The 14,910-nt window shown below is 40.6% G+C and overlaps 1 protein-coding gene across 2 annotated transcripts in view; it reads left to right on the top strand.

Moving 5' to 3' along the window:
- The window catches only part of Ncapd3 (non-SMC condensin II complex subunit D3), an 82,463-nt gene that overhangs the window by 50,335 nt on the left and 17,218 nt on the right, over nt 1-14,910 (top strand). For both annotated transcript variants that reach the window (XM_050160086.1, XM_050160085.1), the window contains 5 exons: nt 48-155; nt 1,403-1,517; nt 1,607-1,711; nt 3,506-3,744; nt 4,525-4,604. In XM_050160086.1, coding sequence (XP_050016043.1) covers nt 48-155; nt 1,403-1,517; nt 1,607-1,711; nt 3,506-3,744; nt 4,525-4,604 — 647 coding nt within the window. The remainder of the gene's footprint in view (nt 1-47; nt 156-1,402; nt 1,518-1,606; nt 1,712-3,505; nt 3,745-4,524; nt 4,605-14,910) is intronic.

Here is a 14,910-nt window from a genome sequence, read left to right as displayed (position 1 = left end):
ATCTGAGCCACATGAGCCCCCTCAGAGCTAACCTGTGACTTGTGCAGGAACTGCTGAAGCAGGTGTGCAGGGATGTGCTCTCCACCTGCGAGCACCACCTCTCTGACGTCCTTCTGAAGGAAGATGGGACAGGGCACATGAATGAAGACCTGGTGGTAAGCAGCTGCTTTTTCTTAGTCTTCCTACAGCAGGGTTTCTTCAAAGATGATTGTGGAGTGTGAGTTTCAGTTGCTATTGTTGGGGAAAAGCCTTTTATAGCTTACTTTTTGGGGTTTGGTTTTTGTTTTTTGCATTATGTGTATGTTTGTGTATGTGTGCTTGCAGACACTGGAAACCAGAAGACATTATTAGATGCTATGATGCTGGAGTCACGGGCATTGTGAGCTGCTAGGGACCAAACTCAGGTCCTCTGCAAGAGCAGCAAGTGTGCTTAACTGCTGATATATCTCCAGTGCCTGTTTGGACTTTTGACTTTTAAAATAATTCTAACATGTCTTCTGGGCTATTTAAACATTAGAACATAGCCCTGTGGGAATAGAGCTGAGCTTTGGTAATATGCAAAATAAAAGGAGAGATTTGACCACCCATCCAAAACAAATTTAGTTTGAAGTGCTAGGGATCAAACACAGGACCTTGATTGCTAGGCCAATGATTTCTACCACTCCCAGACTGTTTATGTACACTGTCGGTCTGGATTTCACTTCTAGGAAAATTAAACAGCTGGTTTCATGAGGTATTCACCAGGCTGTTGTAGGAATAAATAAATACCCACACCAAACATGGTTGTGCATGCCTTTAATCCCAACACTCAGGAGGCAGAGACAGGTGGATCTCTGTGAATTTGAGGTCAGCCTGGTCTACAAAACTAGTTCCAGAACAGCCAAGGCTATTACACAGAGAAACTCAAGTCTCAAAAAAGAAAGAAAGAAAGAAAGAAAGAAAGAAAGAAAGAAAGAAAGAAAGAAAGAAAGAAAGGAAGGAAGGAAGGAAGGAAGGAAGGAAGGAAGGAAGGAAGAAAGAATTACCCACTAACTGTAGAATACTCAGCAAAATTATTATGAAACCCACAGCTTTCGCATGGCATTTTCATATTCTTTAAACACTTGCTGTATATGTTAATATGATGGGATGACACCTTCTATCACAACATAATTATTAATAGAAGTTTCAATTATTCACAGAAATGTCTAGATTTAGATGATAAAATGATATGGTCATTCTAATTTGGAATGAATTTTATTAAGTAGCAACCAAATTTTATTAATAGTCATGTATATTTTCTGAAAAAGTAGTGATCTTTTTGTAATTTGTGAAACAAAACGATGCTCGTTTCACATGTTACTTAGCTAGAGTTTATGTTCTTTTTGCCTTGCTTTTACTGCAATATCAATTCTTTTTGCAGGTGAAATGTATTTTTACCATAGGAGATATTGGCCAGTTATGTCCAGCTATAGTGGAGAAGCGAATCTTCCTTCTAATCCAGTCTATTCTGGCTTCTTCTTCTCATGTGGATCACTGTAAGGCCTTTGAAGTCACCCCTGCACCATTCTGTCCTGAGCCTCATTAACTGTCTCAATAATAATCGTTTCCTCTCCCTTCCCCACAGTACCATCATCTCAAGGGACCACAGATGCCCTAGCCGGTCAGCTGCCTTTCCAGGTCAGCTCTGCCATGCCTTCCGTGATTAGAGCACATGCCGTCATCACTTTAGGTAAGGGTGCCATGGTGGAAATGTGACCGTAGTCTGTGTAGCTTTTGTCTCAAATCAGCTTAACCACAGTAATGTGCTATGCTTGACTTTAAGAGTTCATGCTGGTGTGAGGGACCAGCGCTGCAGATGTAACAGCACCCAGTGAGAGCCCTGGAGGCTGTCACTCATTGCTGTGATGAAATACTGACAGGGGAACTCCAGTGCGTGCATCTTACAGAGTGAAAGCAAGGAAGCACTGGTAGAGGACAGGAAGTGAGGTTCCTCAGAAGCCAGGCTGAGATAGCATCCTCAAAATCCCTCCCACACTGACCTATGCCTCCAGCCTCTAACCTAACCTCACAAAAACAGCATCGTCAACTGGGAACCAAGTGTTGAATCACATGACCTAAGTGGGATGTTTACATATAAACCATTATAATACACATGGAGTTTTTTGTATGATTATGATAATTAATTACTATTATACTTCTTTCTGTTTTTATAGAGCTTTTGTTTTGGTTTGTTTTGTTAAACACATAATCACAGCATAGCTCGTGAAATCTATCAAGAAGTGTATTTCAGAGGCTGAGGAGATGGCTCAGTTTATAAAGTGCTCATAAACACAAGGGCCTAATTGTGATCCCCAGAAGCCACATTTTAAAAAGGCCAGGGGGTTGGAGAGTTGGCTCAGTAGTTATGAGCACTGGCACTTTTCCAGAGGACCCAGGTTCAATTCTCAGTACCCACAGCTCACAACTGCTAGTAACTCCAGTTCTAGGAGATCTGATTCCCTCTTTTGGCCTCTGCAGGCACCAGGCACATGAATGACATACATGCAGGCAAAATACCCAATGACCTAAAGTACATTAGAATAAAAAATAATTAAGAAAGCCAAATCCCCTGGTCCATGCCCCTAATCCCAGTCCTGAGCATGCAGAGACCGGCAGATCCCTGATGCTCCCCGGCCACCTGCCTAGCCTGCTTGGCAAACTCCAGGCCAGTGAAAAGCCCCATCTCGAGGGAAAGAAAGATGGTGCCTGAGAACACTCAAGGCTGTCTTCTGGGACTTATGGATACACATGCATGCACAAATGCAAAGAACTGTGCTGTAGATACTACACTGGGTCTCAGGAGGGGAAAGTTTGAAGTCCAGTTTATATAGCAAGATGGCTTATTTAACGTTTTCCAGAACTGACAGATGAGCTGCAAGCTCATTTCTCCATCAGCTCAAATAGCTCATCATGAAAACACTGACCTGTGGCTGTCATTAAAATACTCTGTCTTTAAAAGTGATTGTGTATTTTATAGTAGACATTTGTCATGGCTGTGGTTTGGTTTGGGGCTTTTTGTTTTTGTGATATTGGTTACTTTAAAAATAGCTAGGAATTACAAGTAGGAACAAAACATTCCCCAGGCCACAAAGCAGCACGCCAGGGAATATAATTTAGCAGCCTCCTCCTAACTATGAATAAAAAAATCAAATAAGTCAGGCAACATTCTTTCCTGTTATCTAGTCTGTATTTTTTATTCAGTAAAGGTTTTTTAGAGCATGTGTATAATCAAAACTAAAATGTGTTAGGTTTTACTGATAATTTTGTGAATAAGTGGGTAACTATAAAATTCAAAGGGTGACTTTAAGTAGAAGACGATTTTTGCAGAGGGAAAATCATGTGTCTCAAGAAACTTGTGTTGGAGTTTATTTTTCTAAATGCTATTTTTAAACATTCTAATATTTGTCTGTGAGTTTGTTGTTGTTTGTGATTTGGGGCATCTGTTTACTCTGTAACCCATAGTGTGGACTCTTTCCTGCCATAGGTAAACTGTGTTTACAGCATGAAGACCTTGCAAAGAAAAGCATCCCAGCCCTTGTGCGAGAGCTTGAAGTGTGTGAGGATGGGGCCGTCCGCAACAATGTCATCATTGTGATGTGTGATCTTTGTATCCGGTACACTGTCATGGTGGACAATTATATTCCCAATATTTCCATTTGTCTGAAGGATTCAGATCCATTTATCCGAAAGCAGACACTGATCTTGCTTACCAACCTCTTACAGGTGTGTATAGGAGTCGGGCTGCCCTTTTCTGCTTATCATGCTGGCTTAGGGAATATTCAGTTAACAATAATATGCTTGCTTTGTCGTAGAATCAAAGACAATTATTCTCATTTCTGGTTTAGAATATCTTCTAGTGTTTAGTGCTACTGGCATATTTGCACAGCAATCCTGTGAAGCAGGGCCATTCTGTCTGTAGACCTGCAGAGAGAAGTGCTTGGGGATAGGCGGCTCCAGCCAAGTCCATGTGTTTCAGTCATGATGGCTCTTGCTTTAGAATGTAGATCATATTTGGGATGCACTGTCTTACAGCATTGCTACAAAAGGCCAGTGCACTGTTTCCAGTCTATCAAACATCTTGAGCTGTAGTGCTGAATAGAGCATTTGGTATTAGCCTGTAATGAGAAGGGAATATTTAATTTTTAAAAACGAGGTATTCACTAAGTTTTACATCTTTTCTATACACTCATAAGCTTTTCTTCTCATGCATTATGTACCTTACAGAGGCACCAGTGAATTTGCCCATTAAACGATGTTCTTTGTGTTATTTTCCTCACACCATAGGTTTGGTATGTTTTTGACCAAATACTCCTCTATATCTCTTTGAATGAACAAATGCTATGTGCTTTCAAAGAGGTTGTAGTAAACATTATCAAACTAATTTCAGGTCCCCGATGGACCAGTAGCCAGCATAAAGAAAAGTTAGCAAATGTCTGCACCTTGCTATGTCTGATGTTTGCATATTAAAATCCAACTGAAATACACTCTCTTTATCCTGTACAGGAAGAATATGTGAAATGGAAGGGCTGTCTCTTCTTTCGATTCGTCAGCACTCTGGTGGATCCACAACCGGACATTGCCAGGTAACCTTGCCTTCGCATGTCAGACAGCTCAACAATTTACTGAATTTCTGGTGTGCACTGTCTTTTCAGGGTGATCGGCAGTTGTTTGGGACTTAGTAGGCTTTTAATAATTACCGGAAAACCTTAAAGTACTAGATGATAGCACAGACCTAATATATGCATGCTTTAAAAGCAAAACAAACGGGAACTGAGCATACTGGTAACTAATCTCAGCTGACTCCACCACGTGCTGACATTGCCTGCTCTCACTATGGAGTGGTAAAGAACACTCCGCCTTGTCATTAAACTGTGTGGTAGCGAAGGCCGTGGCTACTGACTCTTTAGTGGTTTCTAGACCAAAAAAAGGTTAATTTTGACAAAGAGATCCAGCTTTATTGTAAGGAAGAGAGTCTAGGAATTAAGAGTAAAAGCACAGTGTACAATGCAGTGTACAAATCGCCAAGGCGCCTTGGAAATGGTGTTTGGTTTCTTGAGAATTGGAAGGAAGAGTGTGGCTTTGCCATTCCTTAATCTTTAACCTTGTATTTTTTAATTTTTTAAAGACTTATTTTCAAGGGCTTTGGAAATGCTCTGATAGGAGTTGTTGCTCCAGATTGTGTTGGATGAATAATTATTTTTAAAGCAAATCTTCAGTTAGAAAACAAGATGCCAAATGCCACAACAAAAGCCACTATGGCGGTGGAAGGTCTTTCCGGAGTTCATGAACTATAAATAGCTTGTGGTAGTGGCTCGCTCTGGTTCTAAATTTGGTCACCAATAATTTAGTCTGCTCTCCATAGAAGAATTTCTGTTGAGTTCTTTGGGTTTAATTTTCAAAGGGGGAACATTTCATATAACAAAATAGCAGAAGGTTAACCTTCTAATTACTGTTGTCTAGATCCAGAAGCAAAAAAGCTGGAGCCACCAGCTTCTTCTTTTATAGTTGGGAAAGGGATGAGATGACTGTGCCACTCCTACCTGATCTCAGTGTGCTCCCTAAGGGCCCTTGTTACCAGCAGTTGCATAGTCACACCAGGCCTGGACCCTTGTGACCAGCAGGAGCATAGTCACACCAGGCCTGAACACTTGTGGCCAGCAGTAGCATAGTCACACCAAGGCTGGACCCTTGTGACCAGTGGACACATAGTCACACCAGGGCTGGATGAACCGTTGTGACCAGTGGACGCATAGTCACACCAGGGCTGGACCCTTGTGACCAGCAGGCACATAGTCACACCAAGGCTGGACCCTTGTAACCAGTTGGCGCATAGTCACACCAAGGCTGGACCCTTGTGACCATTTGGCGCATAGTCACACCAGGGATGGACCCTTGTGACCAGCGGGCACATAGTCACACCAGGACTGGACACTTGTCACCAGCGGGCAAATAGTCACATGAGGGCTGGACCCTTGTGACCAACAGGCCCATAGTCTCACCAGGGCTGGACCCTTGTGACTAGTTGGTGCATAGTCACACCAGGACTGGATTCTTGTGACCAGCGAGCGGGCTCATAGTCACACCAGGGCTGGACCCTTGTGACCAGTTGGCGCATAGTCACACCAGGGCTGGCAAAAGTGCTCAGAATGCTTTCAGGTGATGAACCTGAGACACAGTGGTATCTGTTTAAGCTATATTTCCATCTTTTCTCTCATTTTTATCAGCTCCTATATAAGCATGTTTAAAAGAAGCAATAGATGCAGGGCAGTGGTTATGCACACCTTTAGTCCCAGCACTTGAGAGGCAGAGGCAGGCAGATCTGTGAGTTCGAGGTCAGCCTGATCTATAAAGAGAGTTCCAGAATAGCCAGAGCTGTTACACAGAAACCCTGTCAAGAAAAATTAAAAAAGAAAAAAGAAGCAATAGATGAATTTAACCCAATTTAAACATTTCACAGTATACACATATTAAAATATCCACATGGTACCCCATAAATATGTACAATGTATGTTTATTGGTTAAAAATAAGTTGAAAAGAATAAAGAAGAGCATTAGTCAGTGCATACCATTTACATAGAAGGTGTAAATCCAGACCCTCAGAAGGAAGTCTGGGAGATAAAGAGATGCTGCTGTACACTTGGTGAGACGGTCAGCATTTGACATTTTGATATTCTGTCTTTAAATCTCTCACTAAAATATTTTTATTACATCTTACTTATTTGTTGATTATACGTGTCTGTGTTTGGGCATGTATATGCCACAGCACGCTTGTGGAGGTCACACAGTCTGCACGAGTCAGCTCCAGTGATCAGCCTCAGGTCATCAGGTTGCCCTCTTACCCGCTGGCCATCTCACCAACCCTAAATCTTCCGGTTTTATCTCTACTTTCTGGATGTATTTAAACCATCATCCAAATGTGGACAGGAGTTTCTTTTTTCAGAAAAGTTGATGACTACACAGCTAGGCCAGTGCCAGCAGCCTATTAGCTGATAGTAAGTGGATTCGTTTCTCCATATGTTTCTGCCGAATCAGAAGTTACAGAGGCAGGGCCTATTGAATGTATTTTTGGTCCAGTTGGAGTTCCTGAAGATTTTGGCTTGAGGAAGGAAAATAGAAAATGGACTTTGAGTCCAGGGCCTTGTATATGTTTATGTGAATGTTCTACCACTGAGCTACATCCTCGCACTTCTTTAACAGGGTCATATAAAACCATTATTTTCGGGATCCAAAATTATATGGTATATTCTCTTCTCTCACCACTAGGTGGCATCCTTGCCATCCCATAGTCACAGGGCGATACCCAAGTAATAAGCAGCCAATTGCTGCAAAAATAAATTCAAACAAAGTACCACTGAGAAAGAAAAGAGAGGAAAAACAAAAGTGACTTGGATTGGGTGAAAAAGAAATTTCACTGTGAAGAGAGCTCAGTGAAGTTGCAGAACAAATGAACTGGGGTAGGGAGTCCAAACAGCTGGAAGGAGGAAGGGGCGTACAGAAAAAGCTCTTTGATTCAGTACAGTGACATAGCCCATAGCAAGGCTACAGAGTGGTGACATGGAATGTGGGGGAACTGTGGATAAAGACAGCTGGAAAATGGCAGGGGCTGGTGACTATATGAACAAGAAGACACTGCGTCGTGATTTGGGATGGAGAGAAAAATAAGATTCCAAGCTAACAGAAAATAGACAGATAGTAGAGGCTGCCCTGCTCTACTATCAAAAAACAGGTAGACAGTAGAGTAATGTATCTGTTGCTATAACCAGTTGCCTCCTCTCCCAGTCCTTGCCTTCTCCTTCCTTGAGTCTACATTTAAATTTTTTTTAACTTTTCAGCAGACCAACAAGAAAGTTAGATCCTTTTCTCCTGTATATCAAGGCTGAAACTTGGTGCTCTAATAAAGCCCTGTAGATGCAGCATCGGGATTGGATGCTATGCATTGACTGTGATAAGATTTCAGCTTCTCAGCTTTCATCCCTGAACATGCAGTCCTGCGAGGGATTATGTGGCAGTGTAATATATGTGCATAGCTTCTAGTCGGGTACAGACTAGGATCTCATCATCAGTTACCTCTGCTGATGTGCGTCCCAGCCTAAATCTGTCCTGGGATCAGGTCAAAGCAGCCCCGCTCTCCTGGTGAGTTCAGGTCTGAGGAGAAGGAACGGGTAAATATGAGAACCACTGTGCTATAGTGGATTGACCATAGAGCAGACCACAAATTCCTATTATTTATTTCCTTTGGAGATTCATTGTTTATCTAAGGATTTCTCCCATTCTGGTCACAGATGGTTTACCACAGTAACTTTAGTTCTGAAAGAACTCTCTCTGATGTTTTCAACTTTGCCTTTCAAATGTAGATTTCTAAACAATGCAGTCTGTAAAGAATGTATGCAGCCATGCCGGACATGGTGGCTTAGACTTATAATCCTGGCACTCAGGAGGTGGAAATAAGATTAGGAGTTCAGCAGTGTGGCAAGATCATGGTGAACCTGGTATACTTGAGACCCTGTCCTATTGGGAACTCATAAGTAAAACAAGTGCTTTAAGTAGGTCTAAAATGAAATTTCCTCAGGAACTTCTTTTATTATATAAAACTGTGTTTGTTTCTGTATTTGAAAATCACCCTAGGCAGAGCCAGGATCCCTCTAATTCCTTCCTGTAGCCTTAGCTTCTAACCCATCTCCACTCTTGTGATACCCACCAACCTGTAGAAGCACTCTACCAGGGACCCCACAGCCAGCACCTTTAGCTACGACACAGAGTAGGCAACAGCAACCAAAGAATAAAACACCCGCCCACACCCTACAAAGACAAGACCAGATGTCTACACAGCAAACACTTCAGTCTGTCTCCAGATGCCTAGATGCCAGTGCAGAAGCATAAACATGAACAAGACAGTATGCCTCCTCCAGACCCAGCAGCCCTGTTGCAGTAAGCCCTGAGAAAAGCAGTAAAGAGGATCTGAATAACTGCCTCAGTGAATACCATGAAAGCACATACAGTTGAATGAAATGGTGAAAACAATTCAAGTCGTGGAAGTAGAATTTAACAAAGAAATAGAATCACTAAAGAAAACCCAAAGTGAAACAGAACTGGAAATGAAAGCCTCAGGATGTCAAACAAAAGCTTCAGAGGTAAGCCTCACCAACAGATTAAAAGACATGAAAGAGAGAATCTCAGGTCTTAAAGATAAGATAGAAGAAATTGATAGGTCAGTCAAAGAAAATGTTATATCTAAAAAAAAAATCCAGGTACAAAACATCCAGGAAGTCCAGGACGTTACAAAAAGACAAAATCTGTGAATACTTGGGATAGAGGCAGTTGAAGAAACTCAAACTAAAGGCACAGAAAATATTTTTAACAAAATTAAAAACGAAATTTCTCCAGCCTAAAGAAGGAGGTGCCTATCCAGGTACAAGAAGCATACAGAATGCCAAATAGATTGTACCAGAAATTTTCCCCAACACATGATAAAACACTAAATATATAGAACAAGAAATTATGTAAGTTCAAGGGGCAAGGCCAAGTCACATATATAAAGATGGTTATATTAGAATAACACCTGCCTTTTCAGTGGAAACTCTAATGGACTGAAGGGCCTGGATGGCTGTTCCACAAACTAAGAGACCCCAGACTCCAGTCCAGACTGCAGTACTCTGAAACCACTAGTCACAACAAACAGGAAAAGAAAACATTCCACAATAAGAAAAAAAATTAAGAAATTTATGTCCACCAGTCCAGTCTACAGAAGGCACTAGAAGGAAAACTTCAGTCTGAAGAGAAGTACACCCCAGAGGACACGATCAACAAATAAATAATCCCAGAACAGTAAATCAGAAGGGGGTGGGGAAACTCGTGCTGCAACAGCAGAGAACAGAAATCAGTAAACACTGTTCATCAGCAACTCTGGTAATGGTCTCAGTTCCCCACATACAAAGGCACAGACTAACAGGATGGATCCATCTTTCTGCTGCATCTAACAAGCACACCTCATCATCAAAAACCAACATCGCCTCAGGGTAAAAAAAATGGAAAAGATTATTTCAAGTAAATGGAACCAAGATGCAAACTAGTATGGCCATTTTAATATCTGACTAAATAGACTTTAATTAAAACTAATTCGAAGAGATAGGGAAGGATAGATACTACATAGGTCATTAAAAGAAAAATCCACCAAGAGAATTCTAAACATCTGTATACCACATGTAAGAGTACCCAAGCTCATAAAAGAAACACTACTACTACATTGAAAATTGCATATTGACCTTAACACAGTGATCATGGATGACTTTAATACCCATTCTCTTCCAGAAATAGGTCATCCAGATAAAAACTAAAGGGAGGAGGAGCACTGGAGTTACACAACATCGTAAGTCAAAGTGACCTAGCAGGTATTTACAAAGCATTTCACTGAAATACTAAAAAATAGGCTTCTTTTTCAGCAGCTCACGCAACTTTCTCCAAAATTGACCACACATTAGGATACAGAGCAAGTCTGTCTCAAAAGATAGAAAAGTGGAATAACACCCCACTCCTCTCTGACCACCACGGATCAAAACTTGACATCAACAACAGAAATAGCAGAAAATATACAAACTGAAGGATCCTGAAAATTGGACCAAGAAATCAGGAAGGAAATTACAAACCTTTAGAACTGAGTGAAAATGAGAACACAATACACCCAAACCTATGGCACATAATGGAAGCAGTTCTAAAAGGCAAGAGCATAGCACTAAGTGCCTGCATAGAACTGGAGAGATTTAGTAACTTAACAACAAACCTGAAAGCTCTAGGGGAAGAAAGAAGGAGAGAGAGAGACCCAAAAACAGTGAGTGGGGAGAAATGATTAAACACAGTTTTTAGTTTCAGGGCAGAATTTATTAAATAGTTTATTAAATAGAAACAAAATATAGCAGCAACAAACTCAGTGAAATGGAGAGTTGGTTCTTTGAGAAAATAACAAGACTAATAAACCCTTAGCCAAATTAACTAAAAGATGGCGGTAAGAGATCCACATGAGTAAAATTAGAGATGACAGCAGACACCAAAGAAAGCCAGAGAATAAGGACATTTTAACAACTTTCCACCACACTGGAAAATCTAAAAGAAATGAATCAGTTTCTTGTTATGTATGGCCTAAATCAAGATGAAATAAACAGTTTAAAAAGACACATGAGCCCTAGTGATATAGCAGTAATTTAAAAATCTCCCAACACAGATAGGCCCAGGGCCAGCTGGATTCCATGCAGAATTCACCAGACCATCAAAGAACAACTAATGCCAGTACTCCTCAAATTACTTTACAAAATAGAAACTGAAAGAACACTGCCTAATTTTAGCCACTATTACCCTGATACTTGTGTATGTATGGGTGTGTATGTATGTGTGTGTCTATCTCTTATGAACATAGATGCATAAAGTATCAATAAAATACTTGCAAACCAAATTCAAGACGATGTAAAAAAAAATTTACCATGATCAAGTTGGCTTCAACCCAGAGATGCAGGGTTCAAAATATATGTCAATAAACATAATCCACCACATAAACAGTCTGAAAGACAAAATCCATATGATCATCTCATTTGCTAAAGAAAAAGCCTTGATAAAGTTCAATATCCCTTCATGATAAAACTCCAGGAGAGGCTAGGAATACTAGGGACGTACCTAACATAATCAAGACAGTTTATAGCAAGCAACAGCCAGCATCATCCTAAACAGAGAGAAACTGAACATTTCCAGTCAAGTCAGGAACAATAGAAGAGGTTGTCTGTTCTCTCCATTCCTATTGGAAATCTTAGCTAGAGCAATAAAACAGCTGTAGATCAAGGGATACAAATAGGAAAGGAAGAAGTCAAAGTATCCTTACTTACAAATATGACTTTTTACATAAAAGTCCTCAGACTCCACTGGGAAACTTCTATAGCTGATAAACACCTTCCACAAAATATTAGGATATAAAATTAATATACAAGAATCAGTAGCCACCCTATTTACAAATGACAAACAGACTGAAAAAGAAAGCAAGGAAGTAGTACCTTTTATAATAGTCTCAACCAAACAAGTTAAAAACTTGCATAATCAAAACTTTATAAGAGGGGGCTGGAAAGATGGCTCCAGAGGTCCTGAGTTCAATTCCCAGGAACCACATAGTGGCTCACAACCATCTATAATGAGATCTGGTGACATACATGCAGACAGAACACTGTATACACAATAAATAAATAATAAATAAATAAATCTTTTTAAAAAACTTTATAAGACATTGAAAAATTGGAGAAGATATCAGAAAGTGAAAGGGTCTCACGTGCTTTCACGAATCAGTAATATTAATGTGAAAATGGCCATCTTAATGAAATCAGTCTACAGATTCAATGAAATCTCCTTCAAAATTCCAACACAAGTCTTCAGAGAAATTAAAACAAACAAATAAAGAAAAAACCTTCACCATCATATGGAAACACAAGAAAGCTAAGACAGGCTCAATCTTGAATAATGAAAGAACTGTGGTGGTATCTCCATCCCAGATTTCAGATTGTATCACAGAGCTATAGGAATGAATGAATGAGACTGTGGTGTTGGCTTAAAAACAAACACATCAGTCAGTGGAACTGAATTGAAGACAAAATTCCACATACTTAGTTAAATACCTGATTTTTGATCAAGAAGCCAAAAATACAAACTGGAAAAAAGACTATAATCAACATATGGTGCCATTGAACCTGCATGGCTTCGTATAGAAGAATGAAATAGATTGTGTGTGTCTAACCTTGCACAAAGAACTCAACTCCGAATGCATCAAGGTCTCAACACAAAACCAAATGCCCCAAATCTGATAGATGAGAAAGTGGGTAATGGACTTGAACTCATTGACACAGGAAAGGACTTTCTGAACAGGACATAAGCATTAAGACTAACAATAAATGTCACCCTTTGAAGCCGAAAAGCTTTCTCATGGGAAAGGATACATCATTCAAGCAAAATGACAGCCTAAAGAATGGGAGGAGATCTTTACAAATTATACATTTGACAGTTAGTGTCTAGAATATACAAAGAACCAAAGAACATCTCCAAAAATTTCATGTTTAAAATGGAGTACAAACAAATCAAGAAAGTTATCAAAAGATAAAACATAAATGGGCGGAGAAACTTAAAGAACTGTTCAGAATTCTTAGCCATCAGAGAAATGCAAGTTAGAGTTGCTTTGCGATTTCATCTTTCCCCAGTCAGAATGGCCAAGATCAAATGACAGCTATTAAGGATGTGTGTGGGGGGAAAGGGAATACTTACTCATTGCTGATGGGAGTGCCAACTGGTGTAACCACTATGAAAATCAATATGGAGGTTCCTTGGGAAACTGAGAATTGTCTTACTTCAGGATCCAGCAAGACCTTCCTTAGACATATACCCAAAAGGCTATGGAGATACTTACTCACCCATGTTCATTGCTGCTCTGTTTCTAATAGCCAGAAATTGGAAACACCCTAGATGTCCATCAAGTGATGACTCAGTAATGAAACTGGTACATTTTCACAATGGAATATTATTCAGCTCTTGAGAAAAATAAAATTATGAATTTGACAGGTAAGTGGGTGCTAGAAGGAATCATCCTGAGTGAGGTAACTCGGACCCAGAAAGACAAACATAGCATGTTACCTCTTACATACGGTTGTTAACTTTTGAGCTTTCAGTATGTTTGCTACCACCTGAAGAGGCACAGAGGTTAGGATGGCAAGGGAGTGAGGATGAGGGCATTTCCAGAGAATGGGGGGATAGAGTGTGGTATTGTGGAGAGAGTGTGTGTGTCAGTCTTATTGTTGCCTTGAAGTTATCCGTGAGTTCTGACTCTTGCAAATTAGAATAGGAAGATTAAGTGGGGAGGGGCATGAGCGAGTAGGGATAAAGGAAGGAATGTGAGGGAGACAGCTAACACTAAAGGCCTGGCTGTATGGAAACCTACTGTTGTAGAAGCTTCCTAAAATATATTTATATAGGAAAGGAAATGGAGTCACCACCTTATGGGAGAGACAATGCCCAAACTAGATACCTTATGCGTAGTAAAACCTCCAGTTCCAGGAATGGATTATACCTTGTTGAGTCATTCATTGGCTTAAAGGGATCCCTTGAGCTTCCTCAAGCATCACAAACTATTGCCAAGGCTGTTGGTTGCTCTTCACATCCTAATGGTAAGACCCTACTGCTCAGGACACTTAGCATTGGCACTGAGCATGGAAAAATCCAGCTGGTACCAAACTAGAAGCTTCACTTCTGCCGGCCCACATTCATGGTACTGGAAGGTACTTTGCATGTACCAGAGGAGAGAAGTGATCAGTATTATTCAGCTATGAACTCTATAACCTACAGCAACCTGCCTGCAGGATATACTGGTGCAGTAGTGGCACAAATGTTTTGGGAGTAGCTATCCACTTTAAAAAAAAAAAAAAAAAACTATATTTGAGGCCCACTGCATGAGATGGACCCCATACCTGGCATTACTAAGGTAGCCAAGAACCTGAGACTAGTTAGGTAATGAGCTTAACGGAATAACAGAATAATGCTGTTATTCTGCTAAAGGAAGACAGGAATAAGGTGACTGTATGTAGTGCTATACCCATGGATTATGCCTCACAATGTCCTCATCAGAGGGCAAGTAGATGGTGATTAACACAGAGACCCACAACTAGACACTGTGCAGAGAGTTAGAGACTTTGGAATACTCAGTGCTAATTGGGATAGCGTCATCGCATCCTGGTCCCCTCAAGGCTCAGGGCACTATGTGGAAGAGGAGGGAGAAAGATTGCAGGAGCCAGAGGTCATGGATGGCGTCAAGGACACAGTCACAGGACTAATGCACATCTGAACTCACAGACACTGTAACCGCATGCACAAGAACTG

This window comes from Alexandromys fortis, unplaced genomic scaffold (assembly GCF_014885135.2).
Source record: "Alexandromys fortis isolate MF-2015 unplaced genomic scaffold, M_Fortis_MF-2015_v1.1 scaffold_108, whole genome shotgun sequence".
NCBI classification, from domain to species: domain Eukaryota; kingdom Metazoa; phylum Chordata; class Mammalia; order Rodentia; family Cricetidae; genus Alexandromys; species Alexandromys fortis.
The sequence above is the reverse complement of the archived record's forward strand: the minus strand, read 5'-3'. Positions and strand labels throughout refer to the sequence as shown.